The sequence below is a fragment of the Rhinopithecus bieti genome, unplaced genomic scaffold (genome assembly GCF_001698545.2).
Source record: "Rhinopithecus bieti isolate Rb0 unplaced genomic scaffold, ASM169854v2 scaffold_1673, whole genome shotgun sequence".
Classification (NCBI taxonomy): domain Eukaryota; kingdom Metazoa; phylum Chordata; class Mammalia; order Primates; family Cercopithecidae; genus Rhinopithecus; species Rhinopithecus bieti.
In genome coordinates this window covers 3,777,467-3,803,338 of record NW_016804690.1, presented here as the reverse complement: position 1 = coordinate 3,803,338, position 25,872 = coordinate 3,777,467, and the positions used below count along the sequence as shown (strand labels likewise).

General features: G+C 45.5%; 1 protein-coding gene across 3 annotated transcripts in view; it reads left to right on the top strand.

Moving 5' to 3' along the window:
* Positions 1 to 21,132, top strand: part of MTARC1 (mitochondrial amidoxime reducing component 1) — a 29,547-nt gene extending 8,415 nt beyond the window's left edge. Inside the window, exons 3-7 of one of the 3 annotated variants that reach the window (XR_001885087.1) lie at positions 3,496 to 3,658; positions 4,716 to 4,856; positions 6,473 to 6,807; positions 11,982 to 12,043; positions 12,135 to 12,163. Coding sequence is in view for 2 of the 3 variants with exons in the window: in XM_017869999.1 (XP_017725488.1) it covers positions 3,496 to 3,658; positions 4,716 to 4,856; positions 11,982 to 12,043; positions 12,135 to 12,206; positions 20,002 to 20,128 (565 nt within the window). In the remaining variant the exon portion in view is untranslated. Of the gene's footprint in view, positions 1 to 3,495; positions 3,659 to 4,715; positions 4,908 to 4,993; positions 6,040 to 6,472; positions 6,808 to 11,981; positions 12,044 to 12,134; positions 12,207 to 20,001 lie in introns of those variants that run through there. The other 2 variants (XM_017869999.1, XM_017870000.1) reach the window with 2 other exon arrangements.
* Positions 21,133 to 25,872: the final 4,740 nt, after the last annotated feature.

Sequence of the window (25,872 nt, the reverse complement as noted above, 5' to 3'; positions counted from 1 at the left end):
CCAAGGATCTTCTGGACTCAGGTTTCTTTTGACAGCCCAACCTATTCTCTTATGAGGAAGTTGTAACCTCAGCCCACAGTTTCTTAAAGATTTCTGATGAGTTCTTGGAGCTCTGGGGTCACTTTCAGAAGGTCGTGATCACAGGCAGTACACCTGTTTTCATGGTTGAAGATGTTACTTGATTTTCTCACATGCCTTGCCTGCTACTAATAAGATACAGAGAATTAGGGACTTTTGCTGGGGATTATTCAGGCAAGCAGCCTCAAACCTCAAACCATCTCAAGCCATGCCTACATTATCTTTGTCAAAGGGTCAAAGGTTATAGAAGCATTTGGAATTTTATTTTAATTCTTCGCTTGCACTCTTTGGGACAGTGTACAGGTGGAGTGCTGGGGCCAAGATACAGCAGAGGCCAGTCAGAACTCAGGAGAAACATGGGAGGAGCAGGAAGAAGGCAGAACAAATTCTACTCGCTGAAAGACCTCAAGTTCTGGGTGATTATGAACCTGAACCCCAGGATCTAGAAATAGAGGTTGCAATGGAAATCAGTGTCAGATTAACAGGGCAGATGTCTAAATGGCCCAAGAGAGATGCAAATGTTTTGACTTTGTAAAAATAATTATTGCTAACTGAAGCCCTAAGGAGTCAAAGCAGCCTTCCTGTTTACATCCTCTGCTGTGCGCCCTCACACCCTCCTGTAAAAGCAACTAAGGGAAGCCCTGGGCTGCCGAATGGCAAGTTGAGACTGAAAAGGTACTTTGGTGGGCTGTAAGGGTTTGACTCTGGAGAAAGGAGGGTGATTTTTTTTTTTTCTTAGGCACCAGCAAAGAGGCATCTAACAAGGCAATGACCTTCAAGGCTCTCTCCATACCTAGATATTTGGTAATGCTGGCATTTCACAAGATGCTTCTGAAATCAGCATTTCAGACATTAAACTGCACACACACACAAACGCTAAGCCCCTCATATACACTCAGTTCTAGAACTGGTGAATTTGATTTTTGGGAAAAGTAAAAAATTATTTGGAGCTAAACCCTATGGATAAGAAAACGATAGGACCATTTTTTTTTTTTTTTTTTTGTTAAAAAGTGAGGTTAGGCTTAAGAGTAGTAATAAGTAGATATGATTAATAATAGGTTAGAATGATTACTTCCCAAGGTGACTGCTCTGAAAGGTAATATCCATTTGGGTGTATAAGTTTGGGTACATTTATTTTATTCATTTTATTTATTTTTCATCTTGATCCAGAAAAGAGTAACACAGACACTCCTGGTCTTTGTAAATGTTCTCATGACTTCATAGGCCTTGGGTGCATATTTCAGCCCTCTGATTCTCAGGCAGTTAATTTAGAATGGGTGGGGTGACAGTGTGCGAAAAGGTATCAAGTCATATACTACAGCAGTGCACTTTTCTACATGAGTGTGACACTTCAATAAAAAGTTTTTAAAAATTTATGAAACCTTTGAATACACTAATCTCACTGCTTAATGTAACCCAGACACTATTAGTAATGATTTCTCATTTTAGATATAAAGCAATAAAATAAAATTATATAAAAATATATAGGATACTATACTCAATATTATTTTACAATATAAAAATCAATTTGTACATTATTATTAGAGAATGGATGCTTTTGTCTGATTAAATGTTTGATTTGTGGAGTAACTATACAAAGATAGCTTGAAATAACTTGGTTGGGGGACCCTAGGTCATTACCGCCTACTGAGCACACCCCAGTCCTAAGAATTGTTTGGGTGCTTCTTACAGATTGTTCCTAATCCTCACAACAAAGTTGTGCTCCTACCCCCATTTTACTGATGAAGAAACTGAGTCTCAGAATAAGAAACTATCACCAAGGTCATGGAGCTTGTCATTTGTGGAAATGGAATGCCCAGCCAAGTAGATTTACTTGATCCACTAAGCTTTCTCAAACTTCCAGCATTTGCATAACACCACCATGACAGTAGCCAAACCATAAACCACCTGTACTCTTATTTACTTAATGCTTTTCTTTAAATTGATTCAGCTTAAAAACTAATCTTAAACACATTTATTAAAAAAAGAAACTTTATATAGCTACCTATACAATTTGCCAGGTATATGGCTTTATATGGCTACCTATATAATTTGTATATATGGGTTTATATATAAATTTATGTGACTACCTATAAACCTTGTATGGCTACCTATATACAAATTTTATATTGCTACCTATATAATTTGCCAGAAATTAACAAACACTCAATATGCTAAAACATTACTAAATTCTAGCTAGAAACTGTTGCCTACAGAGGCCTCTGGACCTAAGGTGTGTTCTTTCTTTGTTAAAAGAGGTGATTATCAGGGCCGGTCGCGGTGGCTCAAGCTTGTAATCCCAGCACTTTGAGAGGTTGAGACGGGTGGATCACGAGGTCAGGAGATCAAGACCATCCTGGTTAACACGGTGAAACCCCGTCTCTACTAAAAAATACAAAAATCTAGCTGGGCGAGGTGGCGGATGCCTTTAGTCCCAGCTACTTGGGAGGCTGAGGCAGAAGAATGGCGTAAACCCGGGAGGCGGAGCTTGCAGTGAGCTAGGATCCGGCCACTGCACTCCAGCCTGGGCGACAGAGCAAGACTCGGTCTCAAAAAAAAAAAAAAAAAAAAAAAAGAGGTGATTATCAAGTGTTGCTAAAAGGTAAAGATTTATTACCACTAAACTGAAATTTCTCTCTGTATAATTCACTGTTATTTAATGCTATACCCAGGTGCCATCTACAGTTATCTTGAATGCCAGCAGTGGTAATGGTCCTGCACTTTGTGAAATGCTGGCCTACACCATAGCATTTATTTTCCTCTCTATAGCTGTGAAATTCATATAATGCCGAACAGCCCTGCACATGACTATGTGCTAGAGAGTAGGAACTTCAAATCCTACAAAGTTATAACTTGCAATAAAATCTAGTAGATTATTATTGTTATTATAAAATAAATAGACTATTACTGTTAATGTTTGTTATATATAAAGTTATTATCTGTAATGTTTTAGACTTTATAGAACATTTTCATATTGTTGCTGTTACTATACTGGCAAAGTATAGCCAGGCCTGTGAATAAAGATTTCTGGTCGCTATTCAGCTGGGTGAACTAGATTTTGCAGTAATTCTAAGTTTACTTTATACTGATACATTAGGTTTCTTCTGGAGAACTCAGTACATTTTCAAATATATGATTTCATTTCATCCTCCCTGCATTCCTTCCAGGTAGGGAGACACAGTTGTACAAAACTTGATTTTTAAAATCGGGAAAGCAAAGCTTAAAGGGGTGCTTTTCACTTTCATGTGGGCTGACGCAGGTTTGGAGTCAGGGCCAGGACTAAAATTACATCTTCTGGTAATTAAGATATGACGGTAATGTTACAGCTAGAAGCAGCTTTTCTGATATAACTGGCACATATTAGGGTGCATGGATTTTCAAAGCCATGTCTGCCCTTTGTTCCTGCCACCCCTGCAGAGTGCATGGCCTGGAGATTGAGGGCAGAGACTGTGGTGAGGCCGCTGCCCAGTGGATAACCAGTTTCCTGAAGTCACAGTCCTACCGCCTGGTGCACTTCGAGCCTCACATGCGACCGAGACATCCTCACCAAATAGCAGACTTGTTCCGACCCAAGGACCAGGTGAGAGGTTCTGCTGCCCCTATTGGTAGAAAGCAGTCACCCCCAGCCCAGGGGGCTCAGGTGGCATCTCTGATGACCTCGGCTCTCTTGTTTTCGGGGCAGCCCTCTGGTAGCTTAGATCACAAGCAGTAGGCATGTGATCTAAGGAAGCGTCATTTGTTTCTTCATTTGGGGGACTCTTGAATTTTTGCCCTTGAGCATCTACCTTCCTATTTGTGTAAGCATTCTGATGCCAGTAGGGTTTCAAAACTGTCCTGCACCAGTGTCTTTTTTTCATTCCATTCTGTAATCGCACATGGAGTCCAGAATTTTTAGTTTGCAGTTGTATGTCAGATTCCAGCTATGCAAGTTGGCATGGGTATGGAGATACACAGACTCAAATGATCAGCCTTAATGGCATAAAGCTCTAAGGATTCATCATAAAAGCAGGGTTGTTGGTAGCACCATATACTGCTTTTACCATGCACATAAAAAAGAAATTATGCTGTAGTCCTTGCTACTAAGGAGGCTGAGGTGGAGGATTGATTGAGCCCAGAGAGTTGAGGCTGCAGTGACCTGTGGTGGCGCCATTGCATTACAGCCCGGGCGACAAGGAGACCCTGTCTCAAAATATATAAATAAATAAACAAGCAAATGCATAAATTATAGTCAACATAAATATTAATTTGTAAGTTGCATAAAAATAAGTATTCATGGAATTAGTGAGCATTTAAATCAAACATAATGAGGTCATCAAACTCAACCAACTTACTAAACATTTGAGAAATTGGAGGCTTAGAAAGGTGCAGTGATGTCCCCAAGGGCACATGCCTTGTGGCAGCTTAGGATTGATTCTGAGTCCTTGTTCCCTTCATTCCACCATGCAGTTTCTGCTGTCTGCAAGGCTATTTAAAGCTTCTGAGTCACTATGACTTCTATTAAAAGAACAAGAGAACTACTTTGAAAGATTGTATGTGGGGTGGGGTGGGGCACGGAGGGTATGTCTAGGAGCTAGGCACACCTAGCCACTGAAAAGTTGCTGTGCCACGTGTTATAACAATGTGTATTTCCTTACCAGATTGCTTACTCAGACACTAGCCCATTCATGATCCTTTCTGAGGCATCGCTGGCAGATCTCAACTCCAGGCTAGAGAAGAAAGTTAAAGCAACCAACTTCAGGCCCAATATTGTAATTTCAGGATGCGATGTCTACGCAGAGGTAACGCTATGCCCCTTTGCATCTTTCCTTGGATTTGACTTCTTTTTTAAGGTATGAAAGTCTTTGACATTGGATTAGATTAGTCTGAAGGGTGCATTATTTATCAACTCTGTAATACATAACAATTTGATTTTTAGATTTATTCAGCACCTAATAAGTGCAGACTTCTGTGTGGAGGATATAAATATTGATGGGTCAGAGACTGTCATCAAGGAAGCAGTTCAGTATCTGTGGCTTCTAAGGAGAATTCTGAGTTGACAGGTTCGTTGTTGAGTCAAATTTTCTTGCACAGACTACATGATCTGTGTGGGCCGTGAAACAAAGAAAGTGTGTGCTCCTGTCTTGTCAAAGGATGGTCTTCCTGTTTAGTAGATGGCTCTCTTGGAGAAGACAGGCATTCACTGCAAGGCTGCTGGGTGAGGGTTGGGAGAGCTTGTTGCCCCTGAGCTTGATGGCACGGCCCTAAAACGCCTGCAGTGCCACCTTCCATCTGCCCTCAGGTGTCTGCGTGGTGACTTAGCTTGAATAGCCCTGAGGCTTGGTTTCCGGGATTCCGCAGGATTATGGCAGCAAATTTACTTTGTAATAAATAGCCTTTGGCTATTTAACCTGATTCTCTCCCTGGGCTTCCATGAAGGCAGAGGTTGGTGGCCTAGAGGCTTGGTGAGTGGCCACCAGCCGTGGATACTCAACAGAAGCCCTGACTCCCAGCTAGGAATTCAGGAGCTCTGGTTGTGCCTCATGTTTATGTTGAGAAGGGAGAGGTAAAAGGGACAATATAGTGGTTCTTACGTCTGCCCATTTCCTCCATAACAGGGACAAATGGAGTCAAAGCAATTGAGTTTTAACCTTTTATACTCAGAGGAACCAATTCTGTTCTTCACTTTTGCTGTACGGAGGCAAAGCTGTGCTGAAAGAGAAATAATATAAGAATTTGGTTCCCACATTCAAACAAGAGGATGTGAGGGCTGGTTTCAGCTTCTGTGTTGGCTTCTGCATGACTTTGAGCAGTACTGCTGTGTCCCATTTACCTCATTTACCTTGCCTGAACGATGAGATGATCATATTTCTGCCTAGGGTTACCTTAAAGGTCTGTTGAAGGATCAATTTGGATAATGTAATTTATGAGGTGTATAAATGCAATATCAATCGATGGAGGATAATAAAAGTACTCCCAAATCCACCACTAATGCTTTATGTAAAATACTCTTGGCTCCCACCTTCCAAGGGTAACGTTTCTTCTAAAGATGGCAGAGAACTTCCTAGTGTGAGGCAGATGGACTGTGTGCATATCCCCCATGGTCCTGGGTTGGGTGTCTCTCAGTGCTTCTTTGTGACAAGGGAGCTCTGCCTGTCCTGCTTCTGTGCACAATGGGCCAGCCTGACTCAGACAACAGGAAAATAATCACTGTTTGGTTGCCTTTGACTATGTCCTTGATATTCATCTTCCACTAGCTATGGCTAGGAGAGTCATTTTTCCTGAGAATATTCCTTCTCAGGGAAAGAGAAATGAGTGGGGAGGGTTTTGAATAAACACTTGTGTTTCACTTAAGTATGTTGTCTCTTCTATGCCTCACAGAGCCCAGCAGGGTAAAGCTTTCATTCCTATCTTACAGGAGAGAAGAGAGAGGCTTGGGGAGGTGAGGTGGCCTGCCCTAGGCTATACCACAGCAAGGAGGGGCTGGGTTTTGAACCTCAATTGTACAAGGCCAGAGGAACCCTGAGAATTCTAGGGCATATCCATGGGGCTGGGACAGCTGGATTCCACTCCGCCTGCTTCAGCAAGTGACCACACAAGCCTGAACAGGTCACCGAACCTGCCGAGGCCTCTGCTTCTTGCAGTTGTAAAACATGGGCAATTCCAATGACTCCCTCGCCTGATGGGAGCTGTGAGAATCAAGGTCGATGACAATTTGTGGAAAAGTTCTAGAACATTAAGTACCACAGAAAGGTAAGGAAGAGTTTCATTCCTGGGAGTTTGGCTCAGACCCCAGCTTTCTCCCTATGATCGGCTTTAAGCTTTCTTTCCCCTGGTGTGATCTGTGCACCAAGGGTCATACTGAAGCCATTTCCACTCCAAAATTCTGTGACAGTAAGATTCGGATGAGAGGAGAGGAGGAGACGGCCTAGAGTAGAACTTCAGATCTCGGAGATTTCTTTCAATTGAATCTTACTTTAAAAACTCATATCTCTCTCTCTTTCTCTGAGTGTTTCTTAATTGAGAACATTCTGTATGTGAAGTTGGGCGGTAACACAATGGTGGCTGAGCCGGCCTTGTTTCTAGTAATTCACCCATCATCTAGTGGGTTGCTGCCCCTGTGTGGTGTGCGTTGTGAATAGACAGTGAGAACAAAGGTTGAAGAAATGCACTTGCTTCTCCTGAGGAGCTCAGGGTGGTCAGATAGTGAACAAGCAGTCACAGTCCAGTAAGACATGGCCAGGAGGGTGGCGAGCAGCCAGACGTGGGGACGTGACTAACACCTGCATTGTGGGGTTAGCTGAAGCGTGGGGCACCCAGGGCTCTGGTCTCAGAACCTTTCTCATTTGTCTGCACTCACTTTTCTGATTCCTTCCTTCCTTCCTTCCTTCCTTCCTTCCTTCCTTCCTTCCTTCCTTCCTTCCTTCCTTCCTTCCTTCTTTCTCTCTCTCTCTCTCTCTTTCTCTCTCTCTCTCTCTCTCTCTCATCATCTGTTTTCAAAACCTTGTCTGCCCTGAGGACTCCTAACTATATCCTTCTGCCAGAGCTTTCCCCTGCTTCTCCATAGCTCCATGTGGATGTCTAATCCAATGTCAGGATGTCTGAAATTGAGGGTCAGGTTTCCACCCTAAAGCCTGCTGTGCCCAGTCTCACCCATCTCAGCACACAGCAGCCCTGACTTCCGCTGGCTCAGGCCCCAAACTGCGAACCACCCTTTGTTCTTCTCTTTGTCTCATATCCCAAGTTCCTACAGTTGACAAATCTTTATGGCTGGGCCTCCTCCCCACTCCCCTCCCTGCCTGGATGTAGTCACCAGTGGTGCTGCAACAGCCTGGATTCACTGGCCTTCCTGCCCTACTCTTGACCCAGCCCTGCCACCATCCATGGGCTGTTCTCAGCACATCTGTCAAAGTAACCCTGTTGATGTAAGTAACATCATGTGATTCTTCTGCTCAAAGCCCTCTCACAGTTCTCCACCTTCCTTCAAGTAAAAGATGGGATCCTTATGGATGGCCTTGAAGGCCCAACATGACACCCTGCCAGCTCCCAGCCCCTTCTCCTCTCACTCCCCTCTGCTGTCTCATTCTGCCCCAGCCATACTGGCCTTTTCTCTGTGTCCTGGCTGGGTCCTCCGCCTGGCATACCTTCCCTCACAGGCCTCATGGCTCACTCCAGTGCCTCTTTCAGTCCCCTGCTGCGGGCTTCACTGACCCCACTCATCCAGCCCCCCACAGCACACACCCCACCTAACAAGCCGTGTGTACTCAGGTATTAGTGTATTGTCTGTTTCCCCTATGCAAGCTCCTTATCTCCAGCCCCTAGGAGAGCCCCTGGCACATAGTAGGTATGCACTACTTATCTGTTAAATGAATGACCAGATAAGTATTGTCAAGGAGAAGGGGAGCACTGAGGGAGGGGTGCATACACAGGGCTATGAAGATGTGAGAGAATGGTCATCTCGTAGCGCTGGGGCTCAGGAGAGGAGGGGAGCTGAGAGCACAGGTACTTGGTGTCAGGTTTTGGGGAGTCTGGGAAGAATTTTTAGCCAGAGAGTGACTGAATCTGATTTGCATGGTACATATTTGCCTCTGCCAGGAGCCTGGAGAAGGATTAGAGCAGGTGGGGCCAGGGTGCAGCTGAGAGAGCAGGCTAGCATGGAGGAAGGCTGAGGACCTGCATGCAAGTTTCTGGAAAGCAGACCCACTTTGCATCTCAGAACCTACCTTCTCAGCAACTGTGGCTTTGCTCTGCCTCCCTTCATCATCGGCACTCCCCACACTCATTTCTTACACCTCATTTCTCCCCAGAGCCACAGTAGAGACATCCACCCCACCTGCCACAGTCAGTGACTTTTTCAGTCACCGCCTCCCTGCCCTGAGGACCCATTGGCACTACTTACTGAAACGTTTCTCTTTTGACTGCACTGCCCTTACTTCTCTGCTGTTTGTCCTCATTCCTTACTTCCAAAAGTTCTGGCCTTGACCCTATTCTCTCCCCTCCTTGGTGATCACACTGTCTCCTGCAGCATCACCCTCTGTCACCTGATGTAGGTCCCTTAAATGTTCACCGGGACCCCCTCTGGAGTGCTGTGTCACAGTTCCAACTCTTTGTTGGTTGACAGAGAAACTCAGACTTAGGTGCTCACACACCAGCCTCTACACCCTCACTCCACCTCCCCAAACTCATTCTTTCTTTCTTTTTTGAAACAGAGTCTTGCTCTGTCACCCAGGCCGGAGTGCAGTGGCGTGATCTCAGCTCACTGCAACCTCTGTCTCCTGGGTTCAAGCGATTCTCCTGCCTCAGCCTCTTGAGTAGCTGGGATTACAGGCATGTGCCACCACGCCTGGCTAATTTTTGTATTTTTAGTATAGAAGGAGTTTTGCCATATTGGCCAGGCTGGTCTCGAACTCCTGACCTCAGGTGATCCACCTGCCTTGGCCTCCCAAAGTGCTGGGATTACAGGCATGAGCCACTGTGCCTGGTCCCCAAACTCCTTCTGTTGACTTTGCTGTTTCTATCCAGGCAGCTCGTTGTTTTCTTTCACCCAGTCTGGGAAGGTGACAGTCAGCCCTGGCTCCTCCCTCTGCTGTGTTCCTCCCAGTCCCAGCCACATCAGCTCCGCTTTCTGTTCTCAGCCACCAGCCAGATCTAACGTTTGTTACTTTAAGTTTGGACCACTAAGTCCTCCCTCCTGAATGTTGCCACAGCCAAGCCTCCCAGAGCTGATCAGCATGATCTCTCCCCCTCTAAAAGTCTGTGACAAAACATCAGTGTTTCTGCCTTGCTTAGAAGCCTTTAGTGGCTCTCCATGTCACAAAGGTCCACGCTTCCCACTCAATCATTACATTCCTCTGTAACCTTGCCACAGTCCGCTTTTCCAGCCTTTATTACCAACTGTATTAGTTCATTTTCATACTGCTATGAAGAAATACCCGAGACTGGGTATATAAAGATAGAGAGGCTTAATGGACTCACAGTTCCACATGGCTGGGGAGGCCTCACAATCATGGCAAAAGGCAGAGGAGAAGCAAAGGCATGTCTCACATGGTGGCAGGCGAGAGAATGTGTGCAGGGGAACTGCCCTTTATAAAACCATCAGATCTTGTGAGATTTATTCACTATCACAAGAAAAGCACTGGAAAGACCCACCCCCATGATTCAATTATCTCCCACTGGATCCCTCCCATGACATATGGAGATTATGGGAACTACAATTCAAGATGAGATTTGGATGGGGACACAGCCAAACCATATCGCCAATGAAAGCTCCAAACTGCAAACCAGTGTCTCCTGGTCACTGAGAATCTTACTCCCTTCCCTACTTAAAACTCTTGACATTCTCTGAAAGCCTGGATTAAAAGCCCTCTCCCCTGGGAAGCCTGCTGTGATTGCAGGACCTCAAAGAGCCCCCTCCCATCTCTGAAGCTATGGTGTGCTCTGAGCCTCTCCCATACCATGCTTGTCCTGTTTGAACTGGTCACCTCCAGGTGCTGTAGGAAGACTTTCCTGGGCTCATCAGTGCTTATGACTCAATCCTCAATAGTTTTTACTGGACATAGAAGGGGCTCTGGAAATATTTCTTTAATTAATAAGAACTTAATTTCCTAAGTGGAACCCTTATTTTTCTCCTTTTATACGCTGTTTATGTGTTTTTTTTATTACCACAGTGCCTCCTTGTGGAGAAATGTTCACAGGACAGGCTGTGGCTGTGCTAATCCACTGTGCCCAGTTTTCTGGACTGTTGAAAATATGCACTTGAGACCCATTTTATGATTTATGACAGAACAAAACCCCTGTGTCATATATATCAAGAATAACACACACTATCGAAGTTAAGATTCTGAGCTTGAAACTCTGTCCCTCAGCTCATGATCAACCAAGGACAAGGCAGTTTGCTTTCTAACTCCAGGTCTTTGCCTTTCGCCCTTGTGTGGCGGGCACTTCTCTCCGAGGGTAAGAAGGTCAGGACTATAATCAAATGAACTTTGCCTCCTCAGCACCCTTCCTTCTTATTGCTGTCCCCTCTGCCTGGAGTCCCCTTACCCTTCTTTTGTGCCTCTCAAACTCTTTGCCCTTTTAGACTCAGCACTTATCTTACCTATTCCATAAAACTTCCTCTAACCAGACCAGTCCGGAGAGCTGTGCCTCTAAATCCCGAGTAAGTATTGCCTGCACAGTGAAACCAACACACAACATGCTGCCTTGGAGTGCTTTTTGTGATTATTTCTGGCATTTAAAAATAGAATATTGATCTTTAGAATTCCATGTATGGATGGCGTATCTTGGCTGCTAGATTGGAGGGCCTTGGTCCACTAATGCGGTTTGTTGTGGAAAGTAGGCTCCACTGACCCAGCCCACAGGCAATGCCTGCAGAGCTCCCCTGGCTTCAGTACTTCGTGAATGCTCCAGCAAAAATCAAAGAGGAATGAGGCTGCTGGTCCTGCTCCTGATGTGTCCGTATCTGGCCGGGGAGACATGCACATACTCAATGACTTCAGGCTCTTGATCCATGTAACTTCAGGCAGGCATGAAGGGATCTGATACTATCTGAAGTAATGAGTAATGTCCCCTTCTGTCCCCCTCCCCACTTTCACGCACCCCATCCACTTTGTGCACCCCAACCCCCACCAGGAGTCAAATGGGATCATCAGGGAGCCTCCCTGAGCGAGATGAGTTTCCATGACAGTTACAAGTGAGACGAGAGAGAAATCTCATCTCAGGGGAATGAACTGGCATATGAAAGCCAGAGAGAGGGAACGTGAAGGTGTGTGGGTATTGCTTGGCAGAGCAGGGCTGGAGGAGAACAGAAGGCTGCCTTCGCTGATGTGGGTGACATCATTAGGTGCGGGCGCTCCTGGGAAGTCTCTACACACGTGTCAGGGGCAGGATCTGGAGGTGCTCATGGGAGTTTGTGCTTTGTTCCTTAGGATTCTTGGGACGAGCTTCTTATTGGCGACGTGGAACTGAAAAGGTTGATGGCTTGTTCCAGGTAAGGCGCTTTCCTGTCCCTGTGGGGTGGGGGTGGGGAAAAGGCCACACTCTGCTCTGTCCCTCTTATGATGCTCTGTGTGTGTCTCCAGATGCATTTTAACCACAGTGGACCCAGACACCGGCGTCATGAGCAGGAAGGAGCCGCTGGAAACACTGAAGAGGTAGGACTGGGCAGACGGGGCTCATCCTCGGGTTTAGGTGCCTGGAACAGAAGCAATATTTGTTGCTTAATGTTTACAAGAGGAAGCAGTGAAAACACCACACACATAGTCTGGAAGCTCAAGGGGGTCCCATCAAAGAGATGATTTGGGAAACATTCCCTGGTGTTTTGAGCACCAACATGTCTGCTTAAATAAATACTTTTATCTTTCATTTAGAAATCATAATTCAAATAAATCAATGTTTAAAAGTTGCTTATGTATTTTGACAAATTGTATTATGGGCTGAGGATTAGATGATACCAAAAAATGTACCAGGTGTCCTGGTGGCATTGTGGTTATATTAGAAATGTCAATATATTTTAGAGACGCTGCTTGAAGTATGTGTGTAGGAGTGAAGTGATGTGACATCTGGAACTTGTTATATACTATATATTATTTTAGCAAAAGAAAATAGGATAGATTAGTACATTTTAAAATGTGTCACAATCTTCATAAATAGAATCTGAGTGATAATTATGGGGAGATTTATTGCACTATTCTACTTTTATGTTTACTTTAAAATTTCTTAAGGATAAATTTTAAGTGAAAGACACAGTACCGAGAATCATTTTAAATTGTATATATAGTCAAGATGCCATGTTGATTTTACAAAGTTGATTATAAAATAGCACTATTTACTTTTTATTTTTATTTGATTTTACATTTTAAAAAACATAAATGCACATGAGTAGATAAAAGGCTGAAAGGAGATAAAGCAAAATGGAGATGCAGTTTTGGTTCAGTGATAGAATTATGGAAAAGGGTTATTCTTATATGTAGTCTCTAAACTTTCTATAATTGCTCTGCATTACTTTTGTGAAAACAACAATAACAGTTTAGTATCCAAGCACTTCAGTGCTGTTATCTGCCAAATTTGGGACCCAGGAAATTGCTGAAACTGAAAATGAACTAAGGTGCTTCTCTTCATTGGTTCCTTTGACATTGAATACTGAATCACAGGCCAGGTGTCAGGCCTCATCTCTGCAGTCCCTGAGAGCCTTCCTTGACTTTGGTCCTGACTTGGCATCCCCAGGTATAACTTGTAGAAGGGAGGGCTCTGAGAACCTTGAAGAAGGAATGCAGTTGAGATGTGACTATCTTGTGTCAAAACCATCGTGAACGAGTGCATGACAGAGCTTGCACTGGCCTTTGTGGAGCAGGACTCATTCCCTATAGCGTGAGGCTCCCTGCCTCCCCTTCCTTCCACCTTTCACCCACCTCATGGCCTTTTCGGGGGCCAACAATTCAGTCTTCTCTGATCAGCCCCAATCCCTCCCTGACAATTCTACTGTCCCAGATCTGACTCCCTCTCTGGGCAAGCTGAAGCCCTGGGCTGGAGGGCTGTCATCCCTGCTGTCACCTCACTCCTGAGCATGAGGCTGTGGCCTGACTTCTCTGGCCAGCACCTGTCATCCTATAGGAGATGAGTCCCAGGGTGTGGGCCAGGCTGCAGCAAGGTTAGCAGGTGGCCTTGAGGGCCTAAGTCACCTGGCAGGGAGACAGCGGTCAGCAGGGAAGTTAAACAAGGTGGGTGGAGGGAGTTACGGAGAAGGGGGTTTGTGGGACTCAAGGAATCTTTGAGGTGGATAGCAAGTGGCTGGTCTCTACCTCTCTCCAACAGCATTGGGTGTGATTTGTAGCAACTTTCAAAGAGGAGGGCTACAGACCAGCCTGAGAGAATACAGTGGATTGATGAATAGATACATATGTGATAAAGAAAATATAGTCAAGGCCAGGCACGATGGCTCACGCCTGTAATCCCAGCACTTTGGGAGGCTGAGGCTGATGGATCACTTGAGGTCAGGAGTTCGAGACCTGGGCAACATAGTGAAATCCTGTCTCTACTAAAAATACAAAACTTAGCTGGGCATGGTGGCGGTCACTTGTAGTTGCAGCTACTTGGGAGGGTGAGGCAGGAGAATCATTTGAACCCGAGAGCTGGAGGTTGTAGTGAGCTGAGACTGTGCCACTGCACTCCAGTTTGGATGACAGATATATATAGTCAAGTGTTTTATATATATATATATATATAGTCAAGAATATATATAGTCAAGTATATATATATATATAGTCAAGTGTTAAGCTCAGAATTCAAGCAGCGAGTAAATGGGTATTTGCTGTAAAATTATTTTAGCAATTGCCTGTTTGAGACTTTTCATAGTAAAATTTTGGGGGAAATGTCACTATGTGTGACAGAACATTGATGAGAGGAGCAGGGTTATAGCTATTCTTTGAAATGTGCACACTCACCATCAGAACAAACCAGAACTCAGTCTTCCTGTTTTCCATGGCCACAGAGGAGCTACTAGGGGCAGAAAGCAGGGAGGGCCAGAGGGAAGATCCTGGGCTGGGAGTCAGGAGACCTGGATCTGCAGCACACCAACTGCTGTGCTCCCGCCCCCACCCCCACTCAGGCCCTGAGTGTTCTTCCCTATAAAATAAGGGAGGCAAGACAGAAATAGATGGTTCTGTGTAAATCAGCCAAGTGGTTTGGGGAATTGGCTGTCATCCTTTTTTGTCCATCTTGTTCTCTCTCTCCCCCCAGTTGCTCGGTGTGGGGCATCCTTCCCTCTGGATTTAGAAGGTTTATGCTCTTGCAGAAACGGCCTCCGCAAAGCACTTCACGTGTTTGGGCTCGTTCTCTGCATCTTCAGGGCCCCCCTTCCTCCATTGGGAGCCTGTGTTTATAGAAGGAGGATAATTGACCCTAAACACAGAGTGAGGGTGGGAAGGCGGGGAGCGTAAGAAGCCAGCACACCCCCCTGATCTTCTGCAGGCTTTGTGCAGCCCAACAATCCAGGCCTAATTGCTTCTAATACCCCAGGAGACAGTGCGGCCAGCCTAGGTGTCTTCTCCTATCTCTTACTGAGATTTAAATTGCCATGGATGTTTAATTTATGTTCTTCCCAAGACAGGTGGTCATAAATCGGGAAGAGAAAGGCCTGGCCGCATCGCATAAATCATGGGAAGGGAAGCAAACAGTGGTGTCCACAGCCTCTCCGCTGTTGGGCAGGTTGCTCAGAACCACACGGCTTTCTGCCTCTGGCCACTCATGGTGCCCATGGCTGGGGTTGCTTCTGGAATGCAAGCGCTCAGCTGGGAGACCTCTCTGCCTGCCCAGCCCTGCCTCCTGATGTTAGTCACCCGCAGGCAGAGCCCGGGGTGGCACAGCAGTGCGAGAAAAAGAAATACAGAGGCACAGGGGAGCCTTTGTCTGTAAAATACTCACAGTGGGCGGCACAGTGGAGGCCTGTCTGCTAACAGGAAAATAGGAAAATGGAATTTTTCTTTTCTTTCTTAAGGGAAAGTGACGTACACACTAATCCCCATGGTTGAAGGAATGACTGGAGTCTGCCATTGTTGCTTTCATGACATCTTGCCCCTAATGGAAAGAATATAGCACAGTTACTGCATGGGCACTCAAAAAAAAAAAAAAAAAAAAGGTTTTGCTGGATGCACGAATACTGTGATTGCAATGACATTTGCCAGCAGCCACTTGTGTCAGGCTGTGCTCCGCTGAGCAAAACACAGAAGATATAGCAGTGGTAACTCCAAGGGAGGAGACAGACCCTCCACCTGTCTGGCTCTGTCAGCTCCTAATTGTGTGACACTGGCAAGTTGCTTAGGCTCTTCAAGTCACAGTTTCTTTATTGGTATAAACTGGACTTGTAATACCTCTTCTGGTAGACTGGAATAAGGCAAGATATAGGATTGTTATAGGTGATAAAATACTGTGCAGAATGACCATGTAAGCTGCGTTCATTGAGAGTCTCCGTTTACAAACTTGACACTTTCTGAGAGGAGGAGAAGCCTGACCACACTTCTTCCTATACTCAGAGGCTGCTTTAAATGAAACCTAACATGAACTTGCCCAACAGCCAGCCTCTGTAAGTTCAGTGTGGCACCTCTCCTGGGAACGTTCACGATGCTAATTCTTTTCTTTTATTTTCTTTTATTTATTTATTTACTTATTTTTTGAGACAGAGTCTCACTCTGTCACCCAGGCTGGAGTGCAGTGGAGTAATCTCGGCTCCCTGCAACCTCCGCCTCCAGGGTTCAAGCAATTCTCATGCCTTGGCCTCCCAAGTAGCTGGGATTACAGGCATGCACCACTATGCCTGGCTAATTTTTGTATTTTTAGTAGAGACAGGGTTTCACCATGTTGACCAGGCTGGTCTCAAAGTCCTGACCTCAGCTGATGTGTCTGCCTTGGCTTCCCAAAGTGTTGGGATTAACAATGCTGTTTAATTCTTAACCTGGCCATAGAAATAGGCAGTCATGAGGCCTCAGGAATGGCTTCTGCCCCTGGTGACTTATGGTCCCATGAACACCAGTGGCGGGATTGGGCAGTGACCAGAGACTCTGCCTGGAGTCATGGCCTGGACGTTGACCAGTGAATGAGTAAACCAGGCAGTGTAAACAAGGAGCAGCCCTTTGTGGTGCACAGCACTTTAAAGGTAACAGACTGTTTCCATTTACATTGCACCTTGTAAATAATGGAGACCTCGGTTTAAGCTAAATAAAGTGTCTTGGGCTTCCTGCTCATTAGAATAGTTATGTTTCGTATTCATTTAAGGAGAAAGTGCACTAAGGAAGATCTTAAATGAGTTTTAATTTATTAATACCAACAGGAATACATATATGAAAAGTCATATATTAAAAAAATCGTAGAAGACCCATGTATGAAACAACACTATTTTCTTTCAGTCGGTTGAACTTGGTGTGCACACGAATCCATAGACTGCTTGCAATACCTCTTAGTGCCAGTAGGGGCCGCTAGTGACCTCGTTGAGTCTTCACACAGCGCAGCAGCAGCAGCGGCAGCAGCAGGAGGAGGTGGTGCAGGGGGCGGTGAGAGTCTGCAGCAAAACCAGGCAGCTGTAGGAAAGCCCTGGCAGGCCGGCCCGCCGAGAACCCCTTCTCCACTCCCATAGCTCTTCCCGCTTCTACTCCTAGACAGTGGAGTGGACCGCCACCTGTGAGCCGGTGACCACACCTGCACTTTGACAAAGCAACTCCCTCACCCTGACCTCTGCAGTTTAGGGAGGCTGTGCCGGGAGGGGCAGCCGCTCTTTATGGTCCTCTGCTCCTCATTACCTGGTGGGGGAGTGAGTGTGTATGTGTGTGGTTGGCAGGAAGGGATAGGTGAAAACTGTCAGTGGCTAGAAATTGGTGTAGATGACTAAATTGTGAGGCCCCTCAGTTCTTCTCAGGCCGGCGGTTGTACTCAGGAGGATGTTGATGACCAGGCAGGGTTACGTCCTGGGTGGGAAGAGTCCACCAGACTCTGAAGTCAGCCAGGCCTGGGCTCTGGCCCCAGCTGGATCCCTTAGATCTGTGATCTCAGGCAAGTCTGTTACTCCCCTGAGACTTAACTGTAAAATGGAGAAAAGACAAATTCGCACATTGGCAGTTTGTAAGGATTAAAAGAGATAACATGTGTAAAGTTCCTTATAGACTATCCATATGTGGTGTGCAGAACTCCAACTCTCAATTTCTCCCCAAGATAATGAGAGCCTGGACTCTAGATTACAGAGCTTGGTAGCCACGGAAATCCCAAGCCATACAAGCAGCTGATGTGTCGCCTGTTCCTGAAGAGGTCACCCTCTGACAGATACATCCCAAAATGTCGTGGGTGTCACATGCTGACAGAGGAGAGCCAGGCTAGGAGAGATGTCTGGTTCGTCAGGTCCAAGGGCATTGCAGAAACCTGATTACAGAGAGAGGAAATTCTCTTGGCAAGGCAGGGAAGCCTGCATCAGCAGCTTGTCATTTTCATTCATTCATTCATTCATTCATTTGTTCATTCATTGTTCAACCAACATTTTTTTTGAGTGGTTACAGCATATGTATGAGGCACTGTTCCAGGCCATGAGAATGCAACAGAGAACAGAGTGGACACAATGCTGCCTACAGGAACTGTTTACAGTCTGGGGAAGGAGCTGTGGGTCTCCAGAAGGAGGTTCTAGATTTGACTCTCTGTTTTCTCCTTTGCCATTTCTGATTTGAAAACAACATTAGAACCAAGTTGTTGCAGTCACTTTTTTTTTTAAGCAAGGCAGAATAAAATGAATGATTTATCTAAAAATGTTTTAAATATAAAAATGATGTAAAATTAGGGTTAGATTAAATAAAAAGCTGAAGGTTAACTTCTTCCCAGCGGGGAAGGTAGGGGAATCTTGCCATGTGAGTCCCACACATCTGCTCATGTGCCCTCTCCCTGCGGCTTCTTTCATTTTCTGCTGGACAAAAATATTCATATTTATACTGTCTCTGACAGACGGTTTTACTCGTGAGCATGCTAATCCAGCCAGCAAACAATGCTGGGTCACAGGCGACGTAGGAGGCCCAGCATTGGGCATGAGCAGTACAAGGCAGTACAATTAACAGGCATTAATCACAGTTCCTGTTCTCCAGGGACTCTGCCTTGTAGAGTCAAACTTGTGCCCTGACATTACAGGACAAGACATGTGAGTGTTGGAGGGGCAAAGAGAATTGAGGAGGGGAATTACTCGTGGCTGGGGGAACCTGGGCTTCCTTCCCGGGAGATGTGGTGTTTGAATTGGGCCTTGAGGCAGGTATAATTGTAAAGCATGGGGACCTGGAGGAGGGGCATCCCACAGGAATCACAGAGGGCTTACCGAGTCAGTAAAATGCAAAGCAAGGTGAAATCCAGCAGACAGCTGCAGAGGTGCAAGTAAGGAGCAGATGGCAACAGGTTTGAAAAAGTAGGCTGGGGCCAGGTAGAGCCCTACACACCAGGCTGAATAGTTGGAATGTTATTCTTTAGGCATTGGGGAGCCATGGAAGGTTTGCGAGCCTAGGAATGATAAGACCAGAATACAATTACAACAGTGATATAGTGCAGTGTCAACAATGAATTGAAAACAGGTAGAGAACGAGGAAGAAAGGTTGGTTAAGAAGTTATTACGATAATCTGAGCATGCTGGAAGCAAGATCGTGATGGTAGGAATGAGGAAAAGCAAGCCAAGTCAAATAATGTTGTACAGGAAGAACCTTGGAACTGGTCAGCTGTGGACAGGCTGTGGGAAGGGAGGACAGTGGTGTAAAGGATGGGCTCCCAGCCCAAGTGATGACTAGGATAGTAGTTCAGGTGACAGATATGGAGGAGACAGGAGGAAAGATGCCTAGGGCAAAGGAAGATGATAAAGTATGTCTAGACACATTGAGTATCTAATTTTTTTGTTGTTGTTTTTTGAGATGGAGTTTCACTCTGTCGCCCAGGTTGGAGCACAGTGGCACAATCTCGGCTCACTGCAAGCTCCGCCTCCTGGGTTCATGGCATTCTCCTGCCTCAGCCTCCCGAGTAGCTGGGATCACAGGCGCCTGGCACCACACCGGGCCAATTTTTTATAGTTTTAGTAGAGATTGGGTTTCACTGTGTTAGCCAGGATCTCCTGACCTTGTGATCTGCCCGCCTCGGCCTCCCAAAGTGCTGGGATTACAGTCGTGAGCCACTGCGCCAGGCCAAGTATCTAATGTCTTGATGCTGAAAGGGGGAACATGAATATAGAGAAAAGATGTGGGGATGTGGCCATTGCTTATGCTTCTGTAGTTGTTTGCTGGGCAGGCTGTTCACTGCCCCATTCCAGGAGGCGCTGTTCTGTTGAGCTTTGATGGGATGGTGCCCTCTCAAGCTGTGCATGTGGAGGCCCTGTGTGTGATGGAAGCCACGTGCTGGTTGAGCTCTTGCGTCTGCTTGGCTGTGACTCATCATGATATTTTCCTATTGCAGTTATCGCCAGTGTGACCCGTCAGAACGAAAGTTATATGGAAAATCACCACTCTTTGGGCAGTATTTTGTGCTGGAAAACCCAGGGACCATCAAAGTGGGAGACTCTGTGTACCTGCTGGGCCAGTAATGGGAACTGTATGTCCTGGAATATTAGACGCCTTTAAAAAATGTTCTCAAAAATGACAACACTTGAAGCATGGTGTTTCAGAACTGAGACCTCAACATTTTCTTTAAATTTGTGATTTTCACATTTTTCCTCTTTTGGACTTCTCGTGTCTCAATGCTTCAATGTCGCAGTGCACAAAGCAAAGAAATACAGTCTTGATAACTTAGTAGGCTTCCAGTAAGACACTTAAGTGACAAGACACTTAAGTGTCTGAAAACACTTACAGACAGGATTCTGAAAACTCCCTGTTTAACTGATTATGGAATAGTTCTTTCTCCTGCTTTGCCATTTATCTACCAAGAGTGCAGACTTCCATCCTGTCACTACCACTCATTAGGGAAAGAGAAGAAGAGAAAGAGGAAGAGTGGGTAGGCCAGAAGAATGTCCTAGAATGTGTTATTACCCCTGTGCATGAGGTATGCAATGAAAATTAAATAGCTCCCCAAATATGGCTGGAATGTCACTTCCCTTTTCTTCTTAAGCCCCGGGCTAGCTTTTGAAATAGCATAAAGACTGAGGTGACCTTCAGGAAGCACTTCAGATATTAATTTTCCATAGGTCTGGATCTGGCCCCGCTGCTTCTCAGACAGCATTGGATTTCCTAAAGGTGCTCAGGAGGGTGGTTGTGTAGTCACGGAGGACCCCTGGATCCTTGCCATTCCCCTCAGCTAATGACTGAGTGCTCCTTCTCCAGTTCTGGGTGAAAAAGTTCTGAAGTCTGTGGAGGAGAAGAAAAGTGATTCAATGATTTCAAATGGATACTGAAAACCTTTAAAGGGGGAAAAGGAAAGCGTATGTCAGTTGTTTAAAACCCAATATCTACTTTTTTAACTGATTGCATAACTCTAAGATCTGATGAAGTATATTTTTTATTGCCATTTTGTCCTTTGATTATATTGGGAAGTTGACTAAACTTGAAAAATGTTTTAAAAACTGTGAATAAATGGAAGCTACTTTGACTAGTTTCAGATCTTATTAACTTCTTGGCACAAAGTTAGACTGTGAAAGCTTACTGAGGCTGGGCACAGGGACTCATGCCTATAATCCCAGCACTTTGGAAGTCCAAGGTGGGAGAATGGCTTGAGCCCAGGAGTTTGAGACCAGCCCAGACAATATAATGGAATCTTGTCTCTACAAAAATTTTTTTTTAAATGCACTGGGTGTGGTGGTACGTGCCTACAGTCCTGGCTATGGCTATTTGAGAGGATGAGGCAGAAGGACTGGTTGAGCCCAGGAGCGGGAGGTTGAGGCTGCAGTGAGCTATGATTGCACCACTACACTCCAGCCTGAGTGACAGAGTGAGACCCTATCTCTAAGAAAGAAAAAGGGGGAAAAAAAGAAAGCTGACTGAGATGAATGGGCAAAGCCAATAATTCTGATGCATGACCACAGCTGGGTCTGCTGCATAATGGAGCTGCTCACTCATAGCCTCCCAGGCAAGCACCCACCTTTGAAGGACTATCAAGTCAACATGCTTTTTACCAAAAGCAGTGCATATTTCACTTTGATTTTATAAAAGAGGTCAGTAATTGCTGAAATCTAGCTGAGCTCTGAAGTAAAGTTCTGAGCAAAGAGGTGCATGTGCTTGTTTTCTGATTGGTGAGTTATTACAATTTGTTTTGTGCATGCTTGGCATGAGGTGAATAATTACATCAGTTATCCAGAAAACCTGAGCCATCACCTTCCCCAACAAGTCCAGTTGATGTTGAAACTACAGATAGATTGAGACAAAGCGAAATGTTCAGCAAGTAGCATTACTAATGGGACCAGGGGACCCGTGGGAGAGGGAGTGTACACAGGATTTAGGAAACCATGTGAATATTGGCTCTCTGGGAATAGCCAATAGGTGGGGAGCAATCAGAAACCCAAGGTCAGGTTTGGTGGCTCTTCCTAGGTATTTATAATTAGTGCCAAGTGAAAGTTGTAGTCCTGAATTTCTAATCACTTGTAAGAACTAACAGCCATTTCTCCATGGCCGATCAGTGCCAAAGGCCATACTTCAGGCAGTAACCATCATTCTCCATGGACAGACTCTTGGGGTAGGTAGCTCTGCAGGGCAGCTCCCACATGGAAGGGAGCACCCCGAAACCCACAGGAGGCAGACCTGTCCTGTGCCTCACAGTGTGAGGAAGATTCGTGTTTGAAGAGAGAAGTTCCAGTGACCTCTAGAATCTCAGAGTAGTTGCCAAGCTTTCTGCCAGTGAGATTTAAAGGCCATTTACTTGTGTTTATTTTATATTTAATGAGTTGGTTAATGCCAGAGACAAAGCTGATGTCCCATTTATTTTGGATACTGAGCATTTGCACACTATTCCACTTGAAATGTAGGATCAGGAATGTAGGCCATCCCAGACTTTCACATCTTACAATAGTGAATGACAGACGTTTGGGGTCAGGCCAAAATATTCACCCTTGGTAGGCGTCTTCTCTCTGTGGCAACTTATGCTGCAGCCGCAATAGAGAATCACAAACTCAGAGCTGGAGGTCTTGAAAAGGACAATGTGGGCCAGGCTCTAGAGGGGCTACCTAAAGGCTTGCTTTTGTGACTCTTCTGCAGAAAATGCTAGAAACTTGCAACCAAAAGACCAGAGCAGCAACTGATACACACGAAGGCAGAAAGAGATTGTGGGGAGGGGGAGGTTATGGAATTCAGGCAGTTGTCCTACAGGGAGAAATACTCCTCCTCTCCTTCTCCTGTTACTGATAACAGGGCAGGATGAAGAGATGAGCTTGTGAAGGTCTGCCAATTTGGTAAGAGTGCATGGGGGAGGTTAGGTAAATTAGATTAGCCAAATGAGACTTTGGGAAGCCATTTGTGAGGCTGTCACCAACAGTGATGGCGGGCTGAAACCCCAGGCAAGTGCTCCCAGCATTCTGAGAATGTATCAAATTAAACCAACCCATGATGATGGAGAACAGATACATTAAAGTTCCTTGAAAGTGACAGAGTGGCTCTCAGACCAGACCTTGTTTTTGGGTATAATTGGAGTGTTGCTACCACACCCTAACACTTCATTTCCCAGTGTTTTATTGGTCCGTGGAATTCTGAAAGTTTGCCTTTAGGGATGCTCCTAAAAACAATTCCATGGGTCAATAAGTTTGGAAAGTCCTTCGTGCCTCACTTCTCTTCAGAGGCAGAAGGCTCTGGAGAGACCTTTGTGAAGGCATCTGTGTTTAATGCTGCCCTTCCCAAAAGTCTGTTTTTGACTGTCTTTTGAGAAATGATCCTCGGATCTCTAGGCAGAATGCCAGCGAGCCAAGGAATCCCAATTAGCAGGAGGGGTGCACTCATGGGAAGACTGAAGGAGTTAAAAGTTCCTGCCATGTGAAGGAGACCTCTCTTGGGACACTTCCCCTTGTCCTCTCCCTTGTCCCTCTTGCTGGGGTAAAAGGATGGCACTGGGACTTGATAGGTTAAAGGAGGTGTGGAGAAGTGTCTTAGACCAACTCTCCTGTTGTGGGCCTTGGGGGAAGTACTCTCTTTCTTTGGGTTCATTTTCCAAACGTGCATTTTTGGATGGATAGGGTGGATCAGGGTGAAGGAAGGGAACCCAGACTCTCTCTAATCTTGCCCTTACAGCAATACCTGTGATGTAAGTTATAACAATACTTGTGATGAAAGTGCTCCAGGATGCTTCATTCACAGGGAGGGGTGCCCTGTTTCTCTTCTGCTAGCTTCTCCTTTCTTTCTTTCTTTCTTTCTTTCTTTCTTTCTTTCTTTCTTTCTTTCTTTCTTTCTTTCTTTCTTTCTTTCTTTCTTTCTTTCTTTCTTTTCTTTTCTTTTTTTTTTTTTTTTTTTTTTTTTAACAGTGTCTCACTCTGTTGCCAGGCTGGAGTGCAGTGGTGTGATCTCAGCTCACTGCAGCCTCCGCCTTCCAGATTCAAGCAATTCTCCTGCCTCAGCCTCCCAAGTAGCTGGTGTGTCCAGAGTTGGTTCCTTCTGGTGGGTTCTTGGTCTCGCTGACTTCAAGAATGAAGCTGTGGACCTTCGCAGTGAGTGTTACAACTCTTAAAGGTGGCATGGACCCAAAATGAGCAGCAGCAAGATTTATTGTGAAGAGCGAAAGAACAAAGCTTCCACAGCGTGGAAGGGGACCCAAATGGGTTGCCGCTGCTGGCTGGGGTGGCCACCTTTTATTCCCTTATTTGTCCTGCTGATTGCTCCATTTTACAGAGCGCTGATTGGTCCATTTTACAGAGTGCTGATTGTTCCATTTTANTTTTTTTTTTTTTTTTTTTAACAGTGTCTCACTCTGTTGCCAGGCTGGAGTGCAGTGGTGTGATCTCAGCTCACTGCAGCCTCCGCCTTCCAGATTCAAGCAATTCTCCTGCCTCAGCCTCCCAAGTAGCTGGTGTGTCCAGAGTTGGTTCCTTCTGGTGGGTTCTTGGTCTCGCTGACTTCAAGAATGAAGCTGTGGACCTTCGCAGTGAGTGTTACAACTCTTAAAGGTGGCATGGACCCAAAATGAGCAGCAGCAAGATTTATTGTGAAGAGCGAAAGAACAAAGCTTCCACAGCGTGGAAGGGGACCCAAATGGGTTGCCGCTGCTGGCTGGGGTGGCCACCTTTTATTCCCTTATTTGTCCTGCTGATTGCTCCATTTTACAGAGCGCTGATTGGTCCATTTTACAGAGTGCTGATTGTTCCATTTTACAGAGTGCTGATTGGTGCATTTACAATCCTCTAGCTAGACGGAAAAGTTTTCCAAGTCCCCACTCGACCCAGGGAGTCCAGCTGGCTTCACCTCTCACTGGGACTACAGGTGCACACCACCACACCTAGCTAATTTTTGTATTTTTAGTAGAGACAGGGTTTCACCATGTTGTTCAGGATGGTCTCGATCTCTTGATCTTGTGATCTGCCTGCCTCGGCCTCCCAAAGTGCTGGGATTACAGGTGTGAGCCACCACACCTGGCCCTAGCTTTTCCTTTCTATTGCAACTCCTCTCAACTAGTGTTGCCTTCCACCATATAAAGCAGAATTACCTCAGGAGTCCTATGGCCCTGACTCTACCTACGTCTGCACAAAGCACTACTGTGCTTTGCTATCTGCAAGAACAGAGATTGTTTGCTTCAACCACTTTCTCTGAATGGATAAATGAATTATGATGATATCTAAAGTTACCCAATTTCAAACAAGAGGAAGAATCTGGCTCAGTACCACAAATGTTCTTGGAATTGGGATAATAAAAAAGTCCCTTAGGCATCCCTTAGTCTGCTCTGACTACACTCTCTTCAAAGGAAGAGGCTTGGGCCACAGCTCTGACGATAATCCTGCTGTCCCTCCAAACACAGCTGAGGAATTGGGTGGTGGGACACCTGCTCCCATGCTCTATAGCCTGGCTCAGAGAGAAGAATTGCCTTAGTTATATTGTTATTCTTCCTGGACAGGCTGTAGGGTGTGTAAAGTAACAAAAAGGACTGAGAAGTGACTTCCCATTCAGCCTCTTCCAAGGCCATTTTTGATGGGCAGGTCAAGTTCACTCACATTTGACTATTTGTTGGCCAATTTAGTGCATTCACCCTTGTTGGTCCTCAGTCATCTCCTTTACCTTCAGAGAGCATTCTAGATTGCTCTTCCTCTTACCTTCCTTGTGAAACCCACAACCCCTAGACCCTCCCCTTCCCTGGCATTTGTTATGTCCTCGACCAATCCCTGACCTGGTATTGGTCAGTCTTCAATCCTGGTGGATCCCTGTGGGAACT